Here is a 21,045-nt window from a genome sequence, read left to right on the forward strand (position 1 = left end):
TCTACAGAATGAATAATGGAGGGGAAAAGGCATGCTTTTTCTAGTGGGTTTTTTTAATTTCGTGGGATGTAAGCCTAGAGCTGCAAGCAGCTTCTTGGCTACTGTGTGGGGAAAGCCTGTCTGAAAACAATAGCAGCATGGAAATCATCAGAACAGGAAAAGGAGGCAGGAAGAGCAAGTCCTGATGATGCTGTTTGAGATCTTGGCTCCATCTGTGGCCAATGTCAGCACTACTTCTGGACTTTTCAGTTTCATGAGCCAATGTATTCGTGTCTTCCATTTGCCGCCCTGAGTTTCTGTGGCTTGCAACCAAACGAATTCTGACCAATAAAATCTCTTTTTGAGCTCTTCTGTCCCCCTTAGAATAGGGGGCGAGAGCTGTTTCTATAGTCAGGTGGAGAGGGAGGACTGAAAGCCCTGACAAATTGAACCCTGGCCTAGCAGAATTCCATGGGTGCCACACAATCTGCTGTGCTGTCCCAAAGTTGGGCCCCAAGGTCACAGCTTCTTAATTCACTGTCCTCAGTTCTCAGCCACTGTTCTCCAGAGCAGGACACAAAAGAGTAGCTGGACCCAGAGAGCTTTAGCTACATGCCATATTAAAACTAGCCTCTCCGCAGAACTATATAGGCTCTTTCTTGTATTAAGCCCTGGTTTCCAAACCCACTACCCACCTCTTGGTAAATTCTCACTGGTGAGGGGGTTACTCAGTTTAACCCAGAAAATTTTTCTGAATTTCCAATCTTGGGACTTTTATTTCCTTTCCTACCAAAAAGGCTCTGGGCTTCTACATAAATTAGTCCATTCCCCTCCAAGGCTCCACAAACCGTGGTCTCTTTAGTTGTCACTCAGTTTTTATCAAGTAACAAAATCTTCCCTTCCCCAGGACAAAAGTATGCATTTATATTTGTATACGAAAAGAAGCCATTTGACTTTGCTGAATACAGAAAATCTGCTCCTAGATGACTTTGTCTCTGCTTATTCAGAGAAGCAGCTTCTGTGGTTTAAAAAAAGTAAAAAAAAAAAAAAAAAAAAGCTCTTATTTCCCAGTACACCACTCTGAACAATTTCTGCTTGTCAGGCTAGTCTCTGTTTCCAAATCCCAGCTTCTCTGCCTTTGCACATGCTGTCCCACAGCTTAACCTTTCCTCTCCCATTTTTGCAATCCTATAATCCAAGACCACACTACTGATTAATTATATAATCACTTGCTCTCTCTCTCATTCTTTCACAACTATTAGTATTTTAACACTGGTATCTTAACTAGTGTTCACATTCTTTGAGGACAGGAATCATACTTTCCTTGTACATCTTGTAGCTCCAAGCATTGGTGAGTGAATGACAATGGATAATCAAATACCTTTTGTAACAAATGGTACTTTCAATCCTTGTATTTTCATATGAAGTGATGCAACATAAGCTATGAAATCTTTTTGTGGTCAATAAAGATTGTCATTGTAAATATTGCTAGTATTTTAATTTTTAAATACTTTTAATCATACATTCATTTTGAAAACTACATTTTATTTTTGTGTCACAGAAAAACAATATTTTTTTGTACATTTCTAAAATTAGTACTCAGAAATTTTACATGAAATTAACTTTAATATATCTTTTTAATATTTTGAATTCTCTACCCCAAACTTAAAATATAAAACTCATGCACTATTGATTACCCTGAACTATAAAGTTCCTAGTTACCTTCCTCTTTATCTTCCCAATAAAAAATGTTTGTAAAAAATAAAAAATTTAAAAAACACGTTTTTAAAAAGTAATTTCAACTTGTCAAAAAGTCAAATGGTTTAAAATTTAGTTTAATATTTCTTTTCTGTTGCTAAAGGTGAATATACAATTTAATGCTGTAAATACAACAAAAACTTTTTTGTGTGTCCTGTAAACATTCCTTCCTTAAACGGTTCCCTCCTTTGGAAGTGCATCTATCTCTGTTAAGTGTTCAAGAGGGAATGGGACATTTTCGAACTCAGGTTTTCCATCTGTTTAGTGTCTTATTTGCACACTAAAGTGAGGGGATCAGTTCTCCCTTCTAGTTTTCAATAGGTTTACATATATTTCAATAGTTTATATATACTCCTGAATTGACATTCAATGTATAGTTATTACACATCAGAGACTTTGAGCGTAAATGTAAGATTTAAATTTCTTTTGCTGACTTTCCTTTAACAATAACACATGAAAAAAACAAACTCTTACTTCGAGACCTGAAATTTGAGACTGCTTTGCCATTTCTTTAGCTCCTAATAAGCACTAAGAAGCAATTTGCATCAATTCGCCACCTACTCCTTGGCATCCCCAATTCCTCCAGCAGTTATTGCGAAGGTGGCTTCATTTTCAGGCATCTCGGGGCTAACAGAATACAAGGGAACAGAAGTTTATAAAAAGCTCCATTTCTATAAATACCATATTCATGTCACAAGCATCACACTCCTATCAGTCTGAGTCTCCAGAGACATTTCAGAGTTGCTAGAGCTAAATGTGGACTACAGAAATTTACCCACAAGTATTATCAACTCTCACACTTACTGAACAACTTCCATTTGCAAGGTTCTGAATATCAAGAAAAATTACCCCAAACTTGGAAATAGGCAGAAGGAATAACTAGGGGGTTCTTTTAGTATATTCTCAGGCATTGTGTAGCAGACTTTTAGGGGCCCCGATTTGAAAGGGATGTGCACATTCCTACTGACTAAACTAACGCAGGGGAAAATTGTGAAAGGCTTTGAAGTGAACTGAAAGGTTACTGAGGGCCTTCAGTGGAAAAATAGGTTGGGGTGCTTGGGTGGCTCAGTCAACTGAGCGTCTGTCTGACTTGGGCTCAGGTCATGATCTTGCGGTCCATGGATTTGAGCCCCACGTCAGGCTCTGTGAAGACAGCTCAGAGCTCAGAGCCTGGAGCCTGCTTTGGATTCTGTGTCTCCCTCTCTCTCTGCCCCTCCTCCACTCACACTCTGTCTCTCTCTCACTTTCTCTTTCTCTCTCAAAAATAAACATTAAAAAAAAGAAAAAAGAAAAGAAAAGAAAAATAGGTTGCCCAGGACACCCTTCCCAGTTCCCCAGTTCTGTGAGGACTCTGCCTTCCATTGTCTTTGAGCTATTTACAACTCTGTAAATTGTAGGTAACCAAGAGTAATACAAATTATTCTTGTCCATAGAAATGCAAATTGTATGAGGAGGAATACAATGGATTATTGTCCTGTGGATACTGACCTGCTTTTGATCAATTTATAATTCATGTTAGCATTCCTCATTTGGCTCCATATGTGTGCTCATTTGATTTTTTCTTTGATCTGGTTATAAAATTGTATTGGTTCCTGCATTAATTAATGAGTTAAATAAAATCTTTGACATTTCATATTTGTATGTGATTGTATGGTCTTTAAAATTTTACCTTTTTTTTTTAATTTTTTTTTAACGTTTATTTATTTTTGAGACAGAGAGAGACAGAGCATGAACAGGGGAGGTGCAGAGAGAGAGGGAGACAAAGAATCTGAAACAGGCTCCAGGCTCTGAGCTGTCAGCACAGAGCCCGACGCGGGGCTCGAACTCATGGACCGTGAGATCATGACCTGAGCCGAAGTCAGACGCTTAACCGACCAAGCCACCCAGGCACCCCTAAAATTTTACCTTTTAATTTATTCTACAACACTGTAGGAGTCAAGGTTAATTTGTAGAAAACCGATAGCAATGGAGATGAGTTTTGTCTGGGGGTAACGCAAATGATGCCAGGCTATAGCACTGGAATCATTGTGTAGAGAAGCAACTGATTTCCCTCCAGTAGAAAAGACAACTTCAAATGTTATAATTTATCACCTTGTAGGATACTAACCAGTTTTCCATCTATTTGCAAATTTATTTCATCACTCCTTTGATTGACTACGTAAATCTCTGTCAAATTATCCTTTGAATCAATGTCTTCATCAATTAAGGAGTTGAAACAAGACTTTGACATATGTTTTATATTTACTTGCAAGAAAGTAATGTTTTTAAGCTTATGAAAATCATACCTTATTATATACTAGATCTTACAGATTTCACAAAAATAGACAGTCTACCAGGTGAGGGGCGCCTGGGTGGCTCAGTCAGTTTAGCATGAGAATTTGTTTCAGGTCACGATCTCACAGTTCATGAGCATGAGCCCCGCTTTGGGATGAGTGAGTTTGAGCCCTGCTTTGGGTGAGCACAAACCCTGCTTCTCTCTCTCTCCCTTGCTCACTTGTGCCCTCTCTCTCTCTCTCTCTCAAAAAAAAAAAAAAAAAGAAAAAGAAAAAAAAAGTCTAACAGGTGGAACTATGACAAATGACAGATATGCAAAGTAAGGTAAATTTCATAAAGTCAATATATATATTATAGAACTCTGAAGAGAGGAGGCATTATCCCAACTAGGTTGATTAGGGAAGGCCTCATAGATAAGCCTCTGAAGAGGCTTTTGAGGCAGAACTGGGTGGTATTCCAAGTAGAAGGAATAGCATGAATAAAAAATTGGAATGGAGATACTTGTTTTGTAGATAAGAAAGAGAAGACTAAGAAGTTAGCTTTAGATATGTTCTGTTTAAAGTACCTGTGGGATACTCCTGGAGAGGAGTTCTGTAAGCAGTTGGAAGTGAATATCTAAAGCTTGAGTAAAAGGTTAATAAACAAGAAATAAAAATTTGAAAATCACTGATCACAAGAGAAAGAGCCTACTGTTACTTTGTACTGTTATTATATCCAAGTTGTGGTGACTGTTTAGTAATATTAATAGCTTTCATTTATTAAGTATTTACTAATTTACTACAGGCTCCTTTATATTATTTTACTTAAATCTTATGAGAACCCTTGGGTATGTATTATTATCCACATTTTACAGAGAAGATTGAGGTTCAGAGAGAAGTAACCAGGGGGCACACTGCTGGTAAATGATCATGCCAGATTAGAGACTAAAGTATTTGACTCCAAAGCTCATGTTTTTGGTTTTTTGTTTTTGTTTTTTTTTTTTTTTTGAGAGAGAGAGACAGAACAAGTGGCAGAGGGGCAGAGAGAGAGACAGAGAGAGAATCCAATGCAGGCTCTGTGTTGTCAGGGCAGAACCTGATGTGGGGCTTGAACTCACGAACCGTGAGATGGTGACCTGAGCTGAAATCAAGAGCAAGACGCTTAACCCACGCCCCCAAAGGTCATGTTCTTAACCACTAGACTAAAATACCTCTCAAAGTTGTTTTTTGTTTTTTGTTTTGTTTTGTTTTGTTTTGTTTTGTTTTGTTTTGTTAGAGGGGTAGAGATTAGGCTATACACTCTGAGCACCCTATGGGTCAGGTTACTTCCCTTAGGAAATAGCAGGGGGGGGGGTTCCCCTGAGGATAGCAAATGGGCTATAAATAAGGCTTGCTAAGCTAAAACTACAGCTGCTAAAAAGGCCTGAACAGAATCAGAAAAGAATGTTTGATGGCAAATACTCAGCTGGCCACTTACAAATGGCAGGAAGATAAGGAGATGAGAAAGAGGGAAGCCTCGCAAGCTATCTATAAAGTTGAACTGGTGTTTTTTTTATTCTGTTCTAGAAACAGAAAAAAAAATTACTTCAGAAACTTGACCATTTGGGTACCTTTTCAGTTTTTGGTAATTATTTAAAATTTGTTTTTCCTTTGAATTCAGTGGGATTCTTTGTTTCTACTGTCCACTGACCTCAGATATGCTAAGTAGAATAAAATAAATGGGGTTTTTCTTGATTCAAAAGCTTTAAAGGGAGAATAATGTATACTTGGGGGCCAGCAATAGTTACTTATGGGAGCAATAACTATAGTGACATCCTACGGAAAGAACTGAGTCCCTTTTTGTAGTCACTCCTGTACATCTGAGAATTCTTTTGATAACCCCTTTCTGTTCAATTCCTTGAGAATTTTGTGTTTTTTTTCTGAACAGGAAATGCCTTTCTACTACATCTGTATAAAGTAGTAGTTGAGGCCATGGGACTAGCTATGACTGTCCTAAATAGATCATCTTCAACAAATTAAAAAATGGTGTAAGATTAAAAGTGTCGGCCTTAGGGGTGCCTGGGTGGCTTAGTTAGCTGGGTGTCTGACTCTTGATTTCATAATCTCATATTCTGTGAGTTTGAGCCCCATGTCAGGCTCAGTGCTGACAGCATGGAGCCTGCTTGGGATTCTCTCTCTCCCCCTGTCTCTCTGCCCTTCCCCTGCTCATGCATGCTCTCTCTCTTTCTCAAAATAAATAAGCTTAAAAAAAAAAAAGAAAAAGAAACAAATAAAGGTGTCAGCCCTAGATTCAGACAGCACAGATTCTAATCCTGATTCCAATCTTTATTGATTGATTTCGGAGGAGTCCATTCATTTACTCATTAAGAAAATATTTATTGAGGACCTGCTATATCCTTATTGTAGGCGCTTGAGATCTAGAAGTGAAAAAAATAGACAAAGATTCCTGCCCTGTGGAACTTATATTTGGCAAGAAGAAGAAATGGATAATAAATAATGAACATAATAAATACATTATGTAATATGTTCGAAGATGATGAGTGTTACGGGGAAAGAAAAAATAGAGCTGGGTGAGGGAGACAGAAGTGTGGGAACTGGGAGGAGTTGCGATTTTAAATAGGGAGATCTAGACAGGTATTGTGGAGAAGGCAACATTTGATCAAAGACTTGAAGGAGGAGAGACTGGTTACCAGAATGAGGGCTATGTGGGGAAAGAGTATTCCAGGCAGGGATAACACTAAGTGCAAGGCCCCTAAAGTAGAAGTGTGCCTGGCATGTTTCTAACAGCAAAGTGCCCTCTGGGGTTGCAGTGCTGTGAGAAGGGGGAGAACAGGGGAAACAGGATAGGGATATTTACATAGTGCTCTGTAAACCACTGCAGAGACTTGAGCTTTTATTGTGAGTTAAAATGGGGACCCAGTGGAGGGTTTAAAGCAGAGGACAGATATGATCTGACTTAATTTTACAAAGGTTCACTCTGGCTTCTATGTTTAAAATAGACTGTAGGGGTGCCTGGGTGGCTCAGTCATTCAAGCGTCTGACTCTTGATTTCGGCTCAGGCCATGATCTCACAGTTCATGGGTTTGAGGCCCGCATCGGACTCTGCACTGACAGTTGGGAGCCTGCTTGGGATTCTCTCTCTCTGCCCCTCCCTTGCTTGTGCTCTCTCTCTCTCTCTCTCTCTCAAAATGAATAGAGTTTAAAAAAATGGAATGGACTGTAGAGAGGCAATGGTTACCTGTTTCCTCATGTGGAAACTATGGATAATGACCTCCATCTCTTAGGGTTGTTGTTATAAGTGATGAAATATATATATATATATATATATATATATATATATATATATATATATATATATATGGCACTTGGTGCAAAGCCCAGGACTTGGCAGCCACTCAATGGGTATTAGCTACCATTATTATTAGCATCATCAACTTCTCAACCAAAAAGTTTCCTTTAAAGTCAAGAATTCTTTGTGGGAAATCTTTAGGGACCAGAAAGAAGGGAGGACAAGCTGCATAGCAAATTAAGTTTTGACATTTTAAGCTCTGATCTAGTTTTGGTGTTTTTATTCAAATTTATGGAAATTTGACATTACTAACCTCTATGATAACTTTAATTACCCTTTATTGAGTATGCAGAACCCTAGTATTCTCTCAAGACTGTAGAACTGCAGGAGTTACTTGTTCCTACAAATAGGGAGGATCTGATAAAATATGCAAATGATTGAACATATAGATGGAGTTCATTCATTTGTTAATTCAACAAATAGTAATTGAGTTCCTACTATGTGCCACATACCATGTTAGGTGCTGGGGACATTGGTGAACCAGACTCAGTTCCTATTGTGAGGGAGAAGTACATGTAGCCAGCTGATGTAATTCAGAGTGAAAAGTGTTTAGGGAAAGTTCTAAGCACAGCAATCTGTCTAAGATGCAGACCAAGAAATTTATATCTGTGAAAAGATGGAAAAATCCTACTACCTATTTAATTCAATAAAGAACATTTAGATTGCTGAAGCTTCATAAAACAGAATTTGTATATTATAGCTTATAGGGACGGGTCATGAAAAAATAGTCTAAATAAAAATCAGATAAATGGGAGAACTGATTATTTAATGTTTATTCGATGACAGCTCATAATAAGTACCGTGATACACGGCAAAAACCAGATTAAGAGCTCATGTGATTTCCTTTTGCTGATTTTTCCTCCTTTGGGTAGAGTTATTACAAATCTTCACCTTGTTGCTCAGGGTTGGCTAATAAATCAGTCACAAATACTGCACACGTATTACATCTCAGGCACTGATGGAATACAGCAGTGAGCAAGAGAATCGTGTCTCTATCCTCGGGGAATTTGCTGTCTAGCAAGGATGAGATACATTATATAAATCATTACCAATGGAATATAAGCTCTATGATGGTAGGGCCTTATCTTTTTGTTTTAGTCATTGTTCTATCCCCAGAACCTCAAATAGCTGGTATGTAGTATGTCTCTCTGTAAAAATTTATTGTTTGGGGCGCCTGGGTGGCTCAGTCGATTGAGCGACCGACTTCGGCTCAGGTCATGATCTCACAGTCTGTGGGTTCGAGCCCCGTGTCGGGCTCTGTGCTGACAGCTCAGAGTCTGGAGCCTGTTTCAGATTCTGTGTCTCCCTCTTTCTCTGACCCTCCCCTGTTCACGCTCTCTCTCTGTCTCAAAAATAAATAAATGTTAAAAAAAAAAAGTTTTTTTAAATTTATTGTTTATAATTTTTCATTAAATACATAAAGTACCACAAAAGAATATATAGTACAGTAAAGGGTACAGCCTAGACTGTAAGGGTTAGGGGAAGATTCCCTGAGGAAGGGATGTTTAAACTGAAACCTAAAAACAAAACAAAACCTGGCAGAAGAAAGGAGAATAATATATCTCTATCATACTCTGTGCTTTCCCTGCACGGACACAATTTGGTTGGAATTGATTCTTTCATTATCTAGGTTTACTGTAACTTTGGGAGGCCAGGGACCAAGTCTATGTGTCAACAGAATCTCTGAATCCCTAGAACCTAGTCCATAGTAGGGACGTCACAATGAATTGAATACTTTCTGAGAAGGAAATTCAAGCATGTAGTATCTGCCAGTGGCATAATTACAGCCCCTTAGGAGAGGCAATTCTATTTAATGTCATATGCCCAAGAATCTGATTAAAAATAAGAAAATATTGGGCGCCTGGGTGGCTCAGTTAAGCGTCTGACTCTTGGTTTCAGCTCAGGTCATGACCTCATGGTTTGTGAGATGGAGCCTCACATCTGGCTCTGCACTGACAGCACGAAGGCTGCTTGGGATTTCTCTTTCCCTCTCTCTGCCCCTCCCCAGCTTGTGCTCTCTCTCTCAAAAAAAAACAAAACAAAACAAAACAAAAAAACAAAAAAACAAAAACAAAAAAAAAGGAAAGAAAAGAAAAGAAAAGAAAATATTTACCTGTCATAAATCTTGGCAATTCTCAGTTCTCCTCTTCCTTTTCTTAAGCTTATTCTTGTTGTTGAAGCATGAGCCAGAATGTGTCCCCCGATGGGTTTTTTGGGGTCTGCCTGAAAACTGAATTAATAAACACCTTTTCAGGATTTTTTTTAAGTTTATTTATTTATTTTGAGAGACAGAGCACAAGTGGGGGAGTGGCAGAGAGAGAAAGGGAAAGAGAGAGAGAATCCCAAGCAGGCTCTGCACTGTCAGTGTGGAGCCTGATAAGGGGCTCGAACTCATGAACTGTGAGATCATGACCTGAGCCGAAGTCAGACACTTAACAGACTGAGCCACGCAGGTGCCCCTACACCTTTTCAGGTTTTATCATATGGACTATATACAGTAAAATCTGCAATAAGGAGGGAATTTTTCTGTGGAGAACAGCAGGGGATGGGATTGGTGTGTATTCTAAGCAAGCAGAGGCTCATTTGTTAACTATAGAGTGGGGTAGGGTTTGGAGCTGCTATGTACCCCATTGCCATCCACTTCAGGCTTTTGAGAGTCCTATGATGAACTGTTTATGTTTTGATTAATTTTTTAAAAGGACAAAACACAAATAAAACATTATTCACTGTCTTAGGATAATTCTTGGGGGTGATTTTTCTTCTTTATAAAACACAAAGATTGAACTTATTCACTTATCAGAAATATTTATTAATGGCCTACTATGTCCCAAGCACTATTCTAGTCTAATGAATAAAAAATACCCAGTTATCCCTATGAGGACATGATGTAAATGAGAGCAGATTGAGAACTTCCTTCTTAGTCATTAACTGTATGTTGGAAGCCTTCGATGTTGCGCTCATTATGAATTTTCAGTGAGAATAATCTTGGAAATATCTGTGTCTTTATTACTTAAGCCTAAAGTTTATTCTTCTAAAATAAGTTGCAGAACAGATGAGTTTTTACTACATTTGATCATATGGATTAAAAAATATATGATTTCGGGGCGCCTGGGTGGCGCAGTCGGTTAAGCGTCCGACTTCAGCCAGGTCACGATCTCACGGTCCGTGAGTTCGAGCCCCGCGTCGGGCTCTGGGCTGATGGCTCAGAGCCTGGAGCCTGTTTCCGATTCTGTGTCTCCCTCTCTCTCTGCCCCTCCCCCATTCATGCTCTGTCTCTCTCTGTCGCAAAAATAAATAAATGTTGAAAAAAAAATTAAAAAAAAAATATATGATTTCAAGGTAGTTACAAATATTATTGATGCTCACCATGAGAGATCTACTCACTAGGGGACTAACACTTCCTTGGCAAGAAGTGAAAGGTTCTTAATAACCCTAATAGTGGACGCTTTACAAAAACCAAGTGCAAAAATCCTTACTAAAACACTAGCAAACCAAATCCAGCAGCATATTAGAAGGATTATACATCATGAACAAGTAGGATATGCCTTAGGAATACAAGAGTGGTTCGACATAGGAAAATTATCAGTGTAACATACCATATCAACAGAATGGAGGAGAAAAAAGCCCCCACATAATCTTCCCAGCTGACGCAGAAGAAAACCTAGGCTTTGAAATCATCAAGAAGGGGAACTGAATATAAACTAACAGGTTATACTTGATCAAAATAAACTGTGACATAGCATACTAACCTCAGCTTTGGGAGAATATGGTTACAAGTCATTTTAAATTCTGCTTGTTCCATGAAGGTGTTGAGAATTCTAGTTACTCGAAGCATGAGCATGGTGTAGTAAGGATGTGGCTGACTGGCATGAGGTTAAATAGATTGTAGGGTAGTGAGGATAAGAAGCTCTTTGGGAAAGGAATCTGCTATTATAAACTGCTGCTCGATTAAATGGTTTCGGGGGTTAGGACCGGAGGATCCCTGGCTGGGGCTGTTAGGATTGGTTAAGATTCAGCAGGTCCAATGTTGGAACAAACACAGATCGTTCATTTTGAAGTGAACCACCATCAAGAAAGCAGCAGCCAGAAAGTTGAGACCAACAGCAGTTAAGTCAGAAGGCTTGGGGTACCTGGGTGGCTCAGCTGGTTAAGCGGCTGACTCTTGGTTTCAGCTCAGGTCATGATCTCACAGTTTGTGAGTTCAGGCCCTGCACCAGGCTCTGTGCTGGTGTGGAGCCTGCTTGAGATTCTTCTTCTTCTCTCTCTGCCCCTCCTCCACTTGCTCTGTCTCTATTGCTCTCAAAATAAATAAACTTAAAAAAAAAGTCAGAAAGCTATATACCACATCCGCTTTACCCATTCATCAGTTAGTGGACATTTGAGCTCTTTCCATAATTCGGCTGTTGTCAATGCTATAAAAATCAGGGCGCATGCCTTCCTTCTATGTAGTATTTTTGTATCCTCTAGGTAAATACCCAGTAGTGCCATTTGCAACAATGTCGAGGGAGCTAGAGAGTGTTATGCTAAGCAAAATAAGTTAGTCAGAGAAAGACAAATACCATATGATCACTCATATGTGGAATTTAAGAAACAAATGAGCAAATGGGGGAAAAAGACAAGTAAACCAAGAAACAGACTCTTAACTATAGCAAGCAAACTGATGGGAGTGCCTGGGTGGCCCAGTCTGACTCTTGATTTCAGCTCAGGTCACGATCTCACGGTTTGTCGGTTCGTCGGTTCGGGCCCCGTGTGGGGCTCTGTGCTGACAGTGTGGAGCCTGCTTGGGATTCTCTCTCTCTGCCCCTCCCCTGCTCATGCTCTCTCTCTGCCAAAATAAATAACCTTAAAAAAAAAAAAAAGATTTAAATAACAAACTGATGGCTACCAGAGGGAAGGGGAGGGGGATGGATTAAATAGGTGATGGGGCGGGGCGCCTGGGTGGCGCAGTCGGTTAAGCGTTCGACTTCAGCCAGGTCACGATCTCGCAGTCCGTGAGTTCGAGCCCCGCGTCGGGCTCTGGGCTGATGGCTCAGAGCCTGGAGCCTGTTTCCGATTCTGTGTCTCCCTCTCTCTCTGCCCCTCCCCCGTTCATGCTCTGTCTCTCTCTGTCCCAAAAATAAATAAAAAATGTTGAAAAAAATTAAAAAAAAAATAAAAAATAAAATAAAAAAAATAAATAGGTGATGGGGATTAAGGAGTGATGAGCACTGGGAGCTGTATGAACTGTTGAGTCACTAAATTCTACACCTGAAACTAGTATTACACAGTATGTTAATTAATGGAATATAAATAAAAACTTTAAAAAAAGTCAGAAGGTTAGGTTGCTTTCTGCAAGGCAGCTGAAGGGGTAGAAAGCAATAAAATGATCTCAGCTGGATAAAATAGCTGGAGGTGAGTTGTCTGTATAATGCTTACAGATCGATACCACTCTTTTTTAATGGAATTAAATTGTCCAGGTCATCCTACATTATCAGTGGTTCTTCAAGGTCTTAAAAGAATCCTATGTTCTATACAGATAGGCTGCTTGAGGCGCTGATGATATCAAACAGGTCTGTGCCCTCCAAACTTGCAAATACTATATTTACACTTCCCTAATGCACTTTTCATGTTGTGCCCTTAGTGCTATTATTATTCACCTATTATATTCCCCTTCAATCTCTCTTCTATTACCTGTCACTAAGCTCCTTAAGGGCAGACAAAACTGGATTTAAGTTTATAGCAAGCACCTACACAGTGGGTCCTCAAAAACATTTTTGAAGGGTGTCTGGGTGGCTCAGGTCGTGATCTCACGGTTTGTGAGTTTGAGCCCCACATTGGGCTCTGTGCTGATAGCTCAGAGCCTAGATAGAGCCTGCTTTGGATTCTGTGTCTCCCCCTCTCTCTCTGCCCCTCGCTTGCTCACGCTCTGTCTCCCAAAAATAAACATTACAAAAATAAAAAAAAATTTTTTTTTTGAACATAAGATATGGAAGTTACAAAAAATATCAAGAATATTGGATGATAGAAAGATTAGTGCTTCCACAAGTTAGACCGATTAGAAGTTTCTGTCAAGGGGAGACAAGGAGAGTAAAGCTAAATGGGTGAGGACAGGTTTCAACAGCTATGGTTACTGCTTCTCACAGATGGTCTCTCAGTACTGCTTAGTAGTTCTCCTATATGAGCATAGTTGGTGTCCTTAAGCCCCCTTGTCCATTCTTGTCCCTTCATCTTGGATAACAATGCCTGCTTCTTTGTAACAAAAAAATGAATGCTCTCAGGAAGAAACTCCCTCAACTTTCCCTTCTTCCTATCTGCCATTTACATACTTACCTACGATTGTAGTCATCCTTCCTACTTCCCTCTCCAACTTTTCTTTTTTCTTATTCCAAGTCCTCTCACACCTTGATGCCTTTGCACACATACTTCCCTGTAAACAAAAGCCCCTTTCCCACTGTGTTTGTTCATTTACCCACTTACCCACCAAGTGTCAGCCCTTCTTGGAAACCTTGCCTGACTCTCTGAAACAGAGTAGAGCCTGCCTTGTCTGTGCTTTCATGCCACCACACATTCCTTTCAAAGAATAGTGTGTTGGAGGGGCGCCTGGGTGGCGCAGTCGGTTAAGCGTCCGGCTTCAGCCAGGTCACGATCTCGTGGTCTGTGAGTTTGAGCCCCGCGTCGGGCTCTGGGCTGATGGCTCAGAGCCTGGAGCCTGTTTCCGATTCTGTGTCTCCCTCTCTCTCTGCCCCTCCCCTGTTCATGCTGTCTCTCTCTGTCCCAAAAATAAAATAAACGTTGGAAAAAAAAAAAAAAAAGAATAGTGTGTTGGAATTTTAAATCCATGGGTCTCAGTCCCTTACTATACTCCAAATCCTTATTCATCTTTGTCATTCCAGTGCCCAGGAAAGTGCCAATAATGTAAAAGGCACTGGATAAATACTGTTGAATGAACGGAGAGGAGGACAGTTTGGGTATCCCTGGTCTAGATCTTTCTGGATACAGATTTTGTGACACACCTTCAAAGAAGTTATAATTCAAGGAAATTTTGAAAGGTGTTCTGACAGAAAGGTAAATGTAAAAGGAGACAGAATTTCTCTCTAATGGAAGTAATCCAACCCCACCCCATGACAGATAATTTAAAGAACAGAAAGGTGGAACATTTAGATGGATAGCCATGTTGTTTTCTTAGCAAATTATTGTTTGCTGTTACCAATATGGTATCTTTTTTTTTTTTTAATTTTTTAATGTTTATTTATTTTTGAGACAGAGACAGACAGAGCATGAACAGGGGAGGGTCAGAGAGAGAAGGAGGCACAGAAACCGAAACAGGCTCCAGGCTCTGAGCTGTCAGCACAGAGCCCGACGCAGGGCTCGAACTCACGGAGTGTGAGATCATGACCTGAGCCGAAGTTGGCCGCTTAACCGACTGAGCCACCCAGGCGCCCCTACCAATGTGGTATCTTATGCACAAAAGAGAATAGGTACTACTGCTTATTACTGATTACTGTAGGTGAGGAGCCTGAATGTTAAGAATATTATCTCCAAAGGGAGATGATTTGGAATGAACTATGTGGGGAAATAAATTACAGAATATGCAAAAGTACTAAGAAAACATATAGCAAAGATATTATGGGAAGAAAAATGTCCTCAAAACTGATTCACAAACTAAGAGGTTATATGTCATTCAAATAGATTTCAACATACCATAACAGCCTTAGCTCTGGGAGAATACCAAGCCAAGTCAAATTTTACTTGAATTTTACATCCGTCAAGGTGTTCAGGATTCTGTATAGAATTTTGCATAGAATTTATGCTCTTAACTTTTCTTATAGGTCACTGACACTTTGTTAATTTATTAAGAGATATAGACTCTTCCCCAGAAAAATGCACATATGTACACACCCAAACTTTTCATGTAAGTTTAAGGGATTCATGGTTTCTCTCTCCTCTGATGTCAATGGCTATTAGTTATAATAATAACAGCGAAGATTTATCGAATCCTTACTATGTGGCAGATGCCCTTCTTAACTTATCCAGTGATTTCCTTTTGCTTCAATTCCATATTTAGTAAATAACTTTGGATTAAAATTTGAATTCCTACAGAGGTCTGCCTACAAGGAGAGAATGCACTGGTTCTAAGAACCTCAAATGTAGTTACATTTTTCATTGGCCCTCTGATCTTTCACGGAGCCTCCTGAGCTTGTGAGTCTGCCCCTGAGAAATGGATTGGTTCTCAGTAGGCAACCCAATTAAATCTCTGCCTATAAGGCTGAGGGCTCTGAACTCTGGTCAATTCACCAGGGTAATAGATACATCCCTGCAAAGTTTCTCAAATGACAGCTCGCCAGTCTCTCCCCAAGCATATAAGGCCCTAATGTACTGTGTGATATATAAGCTTCGGAGTTAGACCAGGTTCAAGTTTAAGCATTGTAAGTGTCTGTTTCTTCATTTTGTAGTAAAAGTATCTAACTGGTAGGGTATCTGTAAGAATACAGGGTATCTGTAAGGCATTAGCCCAGTGGCTACAATCATCTGTTTTCCTAATCCTGACTCAAACACATATTGTCAGTGTAACCATGGGCTAGTTACTTAGCTTTATGAACTTTGGTTTCTTTAACTGTAAAATGGGAACAAAAAGACTTTACCTCTTAGGGCTACCATGGGGATTCAATATGTATATATTTTTAAGTGTTTATTTATTATTGAGAGACAGAGAGAGACAGAGTGTGAGCAGGGGAGGGGCAGAGAGAGACGGAGACACAGAATCCCAAGCAGGCTCCAGGCTCTGAGCTATCAGCACAGAGCCTGACGCGGGGCTCGAACTCACAAACCACGAGATCACGACCCGAGCCGTAGTCGGACGCTCAACCGACTGAGCAACTCAGGCGCCTCTCGAGATATATTTAATATAACTCATTGAAAGCCTACTACATGCCAGGAGCTGAGTCAGGTCACTTATGCACATTAGCTCTACCGTTACACTAATCTCGGCACATGAGAGATACCAAATAAATGGTAACTTAATTATTTAATTAAATGATTCAGTTAAAACAGTCACTCTTTCAATGACATGTAAACCAAGAAACTTTTCTTAAAGTTTCTTTGAACTTCCTGAGTATTCTAGCAGTTATAACTAAGGACTGAAGTTAAGTACGACAAGGTATAGAATTCCGCATCCTTTGAGAAGGCTTTAATTTACTTCTATTTCTGATCCAGTAAAAACAGCTTCAGAAAACCACCCACATCCCTCCTTTAGCCTATTCTTATTTCCCTTTCTTTCATATTTTCTTCTCTTCTTTCCTCCTTTTCTCAGGGGATGGGAGAATATGATGAGTGGGAGGAAGAGAGAGGGGTGGGTATGAAGAGAGGCCCAAGAGAGATTGTGTCATTTATCCCCATCTGGTTGAACAGACACAGTGTATTACATTGTTGAGGGTAAGGCCCAGAAGAGACTGACCTCCCAACTTCAAACCAGGGTGCTGGGGTCATGAAGTACAAGATTGTGGTGATGGTAGGGCAGGTTACATTTTCCTAGGACTAGCATGGGGAGGGTAGTGCAGTGAGACTAAAAGAGCATCAGCTTTGAAATCAAAGATTTGAAAATCAAACATTTGATTTGAACCTGGGTTCAAATCCTGGCTCCAGGTTTTATTTATTTAGAGAGGGCGTGCGCACACAGGGAAGGGGCAGACAGAGAAGGAGAGAGAGAATCCCAAGCAGGTTCTGCACTGACAGTACGGAGGTCTACGTGGGGCTCAGTCTCACAAACTGTGAGGTCATGACCTGAGCCAAAATCAAGAGTCAGACACTTAACTGACTGAGACACCCAGGCACCCCCAGCTCCCATTTTTAAACTGTATGATTGGGCAAGTAGATACTCTGAGCCTCTATTTCCTCCTTTACAAATTATGAATAATAATAGTATCAACCTCAAATACTGGTTGGAGTAGAGACCTTCAGGGGTCTGTGCAAGGGCAAGTTGGTACTGTCCCTGAGGAACAGCTGGAACTCCTGGTACTTGCTAAAGGGGAAGCTTTTGGATGGAATTTCTGAGAAGGGGTCTACTGAGGAGAGAAAGGCTGAGTGCACATACCCAAGAATGAGGAGGATCCTTTGAGATTAAGGGAAGATATGGAAAGAAGAGTACTGCAAAAAGAGAAGAATTTGGGGGAAAGAGAAAATATTTTTTTAAATGTTTATTTATTTGTTTTGAGAGAGAAAGAGAGAAAGCATCAGCAAGCAGGGGAGAGGCAGAGAGAGAGAGAGAAAATCCCATTGGTTTGATCTCATGACCTTGATCTCATGACCCTGAAATCCAGAGTCGGACACTTAACCGACCGAGCCACCTGGGCGTCCCAAAGATTTTTTTTTTTTTTGAGAGAGAGGTAGAGAGTGTGAGTGAGCAAGCAGAGAGAGAAAGAGAGAGAGAGAGAGAAAGAGAGAGAGAAAGAACCCCAAAGCAGGGCTCAAGCTCATCTGACATGGGGCTCAAACTCACAAACCGTGAGACCATGACCTGAACCAAAATTGGATGCTTAACTGATTGAGCCACCCACGTGCCCCCAAAACTTTACTTTAAAAGATTTTATTTTTAATATTTTTTAATGTTCATTTATTCTTTTTTTTTTTTTTTTTTTTTGAGAGAGAGAGAAAGACAGAGTGTGAGCAGGGGAGGGGCAGAGAGAGAGACACAGAATCCGAAGCAGGCTCCAGGCTCCAAGTTGTCACAGAGCCTAATGTGGGGCTCAAACTCACAAATTGTGAGCTGAGGTCAGACCCTCAACTGACTGAGCCACCCAGGCTCCCCTAGAAGATTTTATTTTTAAGTAATCTCTACACCACCCAACATGGGGCTCAAACTCACGACCTCAAGATCAAGAGTCATGCTCCATTGACTGAGCCAGCCAGGTGACCCAAGAAAAGATGGTTTTTTAAAAGGGTTATGTTTAAGAAGTTTTGTTAAGTAATTCCCCCCACTCCCACCATTTTCTCATAAAGTATGCAGAAAAATCTACACTTTTTTCAAAAGTTTGAAGATGGAATTCTGGGTTTTGAGCTAGGGGGACACATAGCACTATTCTGAGATTTGCTTCATAGAAAGAACAGGGAGGCCTAGGGAGCCTGAGATTTGCTGGGTTGATATGAGAATTATGTAAGATGATGCATAAAAGCATCTGGCACATGGTGAGCAATCAATAAATAAAAGTCCTCTTAATCCCTTAATGGAATTCAAATAGTTTATTTTTATTATTTATTTATTTATTTATTTATTTAATTTAAGTAATCTCTACACTCAGCATAGGGCTCAAACTCACAACCCCAAGACCAAGAGTGGAATGTTCTTCTGACTGAGACAGCCAGGCACCTCTGAAGTTCAAATAGTTTAAATGACTTGCTCATGGTCACCAGGCTAGTGGACTTGGCTTAATATTTCCTCTTTAACCATATTGCTTCTTAATTTATGCAAATGATGTCGAATCAGTAGGTGACAACCCTAGAGAATAAACTGACTGCACATTTACAAGACCACAAATGTTCTAAGATGACTTCTTGTCTTAGCAAAACAAATACACAAATGAAGTAGGTGGCAACATCACGGTCTTATTTGTTGCTCCTATTATTTGCCCTGGTATGGGGCTTTGCAGGCTGATACCTTCACTTTTTATCTCCAAGCCTTCATCAGCTGGATCATTCTAGTTCTAAAATCTGTATCTGTAAGCCTCGTCTAGGAGCTAACGCTCTGCTGTATGATACAGCAGCTTCTTGCCTCTATAATTTTGTTCCTTTTTAATACGATGTGCCATCAAGTATAATGCATGGGATATAAGCCTCAATTATTGTCAGTATACTTGGGGACTCATACCAATTATAGTGCTATTTCTCTGACAGGTCCCAGGCGAGCTGCAGCTTGGAGTTCTTCAACACTGAGAAACAAAGATTTTCTTTATTGGAGGTTTTCTAATAGCATTTGAGATCCTTTAGTTTAAAACTGTACTGTTGTTGTTGTTGTTGTTGTTGTTGTTTTTGATTGAGTTGTGGCAACTTATGTGCTTTATATGAAGGCATGCATTTAATTTATATTGTTATAATTTAACATACTTCAGAATATACTAATTATAGTGAAGTTTGCTCACAACTTGGCTCAATAGAGGAGATGATGTTTCAAAGCAGAGTCACCCAGCAAAAATACTAGTCTTTGTTACTTTCTCTGGCTCTTGGCTCACTTCGTTATAAATCTCCTCCTCTCTTCAGTTCCTTCAATTATTTCCTCTCTGTCACCTCTCTATTTCTCCTTTTAGTGTCTTATTGGAGTCCATTCAAAATGGTTTTACTCTTTTTGAAACTTTCTACAAATAGAAGAAAAAGAACCCCTATCTGACCCAATTTCCACAGATCTCCTTTGCCTTCTAACTCTAGATAGACAGTTTTGGCCTCTGCAGTGTTCCCTCCTCACACCTGAAGAAAGAACATTGCTCTTTAACTTGTACTGTTTTATTTGAATGCAACCCACTTCCTCCCTCTGAGCCAATGAGTCATTTTCTCTTTTTAAAGTGAGCCCTAAAAATCTTCCATTTCTCTTCAGTTTAAAATTACACTCTTTGTGAAGTACTTCATGTCCTGTGTATGAAAGACACCCTATAAAACAGAGAAGATTGCCTTAACCACTCAAGGACTACAGGCAATGCGTGACCTACCAAGTCTTCACAATTTTGAGTTAAGTGGACATCACTTATTTTCTTCTTTAAGAAGGCAAGGCACATAGTCTTTTGCTCACTAGTGAATTCCCAGAAGGTTGGTACATAGTAGATTTTTCAATAAGTATTTATTGAGTGAATAAGTGATCGGCTTCCCCTTCTCAATCTTTTTAACTTGCTTCATACCATTCATGCAGTTAATGTCTTTCACATTGGAATCTCCTGTGATTAAGTAGAAAATACTCATAAAAGCCTATTGAAAAGTGCAAGTATAAATTGTAGAAGATGCAGCAATATTCTTAGGGTTAGTTTAGAAAATGCCTAAAGAGGGGTGCCTGGCTGGCTCAGTTGGTGGAGCATATGACTTTTTCTCTTGAGGTTGTGAGTTCTAGCCCCACATTGGGTGCAGAGATTACTTAACAATAAAATCCTGGGGTGCCTGGGTGGCTCAGTCGGTTAAGCCTCAGACTCTTGATTTCGGCTCAGGTCATGATCTCATGGTTGTGAGACAGAGCCCTGCGTTGGGAGCCTGCTTAAGATTCTCTGTCTCTCTCTCTCTCTCTCTCTCAAAAAAAAAAAAAAAAAAAAGATTCTCTCTCTTCCTCTGCCCCTGTCCCCTGCCTATGCGCTCTCTCTCTCTCTAAAATAAAAAAATAATAAAATGTTAAAAAGTTAAAAAAATAAAGAAAATGCCTAAAAAGAGACACATACATTTCAGTACAATTTACAAAATTTACATTGGCATATCAAATATCCTCAAGTACATATGTCAATGACCCATTTATCTGTTATTAAATGATATATTGCCTCGGTTTAAAATTTTTTTTAATGTTTATTTAGCTTTGAGAGAGACAGAGCATGAGTGGGGGAGGGGCAGAGAGAGAGGGGAAGACACAGAATCCAAAACAGGCTCCAGGCTCTGAACTGTCAGCACAGAGCCAGACACGGGGCTTGAACTCATGAACCGTGAAATCATGACCTGGGCCGAAGTCGGACACTTAACCAACTGAACCACCCAGGTGCCCCATCTTGGTTT

The 21,045-nt window shown here is 39.9% G+C and overlaps 1 protein-coding gene across 9 annotated transcripts in view; it reads right to left on the minus strand.

The window, feature by feature from the left end:
* Nucleotides 1–1,798: 1,798 nt before the first annotated feature.
* DMC1 (DNA meiotic recombinase 1) overlaps nucleotides 1,799–21,045 on the minus strand; it is a 42,107-nt gene continuing 22,860 nt past the window's right edge. For 3 of the 9 annotated variants that reach the window (XM_045062375.1, XM_045062373.1, XM_023257713.2), the window contains 4 exons: nucleotides 9,452–9,568; nucleotides 4,577–4,632; nucleotides 3,226–3,305; nucleotides 1,799–2,364 (listed from right to left, as the gene is read on the minus strand). In XM_045062375.1, the coding sequence (XP_044918310.1) occupies nucleotides 3,253–3,305; nucleotides 4,577–4,632; nucleotides 9,452–9,568 (226 nt within the window). In that variant the 3' untranslated portion in view covers nucleotides 1,799–2,364; nucleotides 3,226–3,252. Of the gene's footprint in view, nucleotides 2,365–3,225; nucleotides 3,330–4,576; nucleotides 4,633–9,451; nucleotides 9,569–19,177; nucleotides 20,232–21,045 lie in introns of all 9 variants that reach the window. The other 6 variants (XM_019835584.2, XM_006934043.4, XR_006601131.1 and 3 more) reach the window with 5 other exon arrangements.

The sequence above is a fragment of the Felis catus genome, chromosome B4 (assembly GCF_018350175.1).
Source record: "Felis catus isolate Fca126 chromosome B4, F.catus_Fca126_mat1.0, whole genome shotgun sequence".
Lineage (NCBI taxonomy): Eukaryota > Metazoa > Chordata > Mammalia > Carnivora > Felidae > Felis > Felis catus.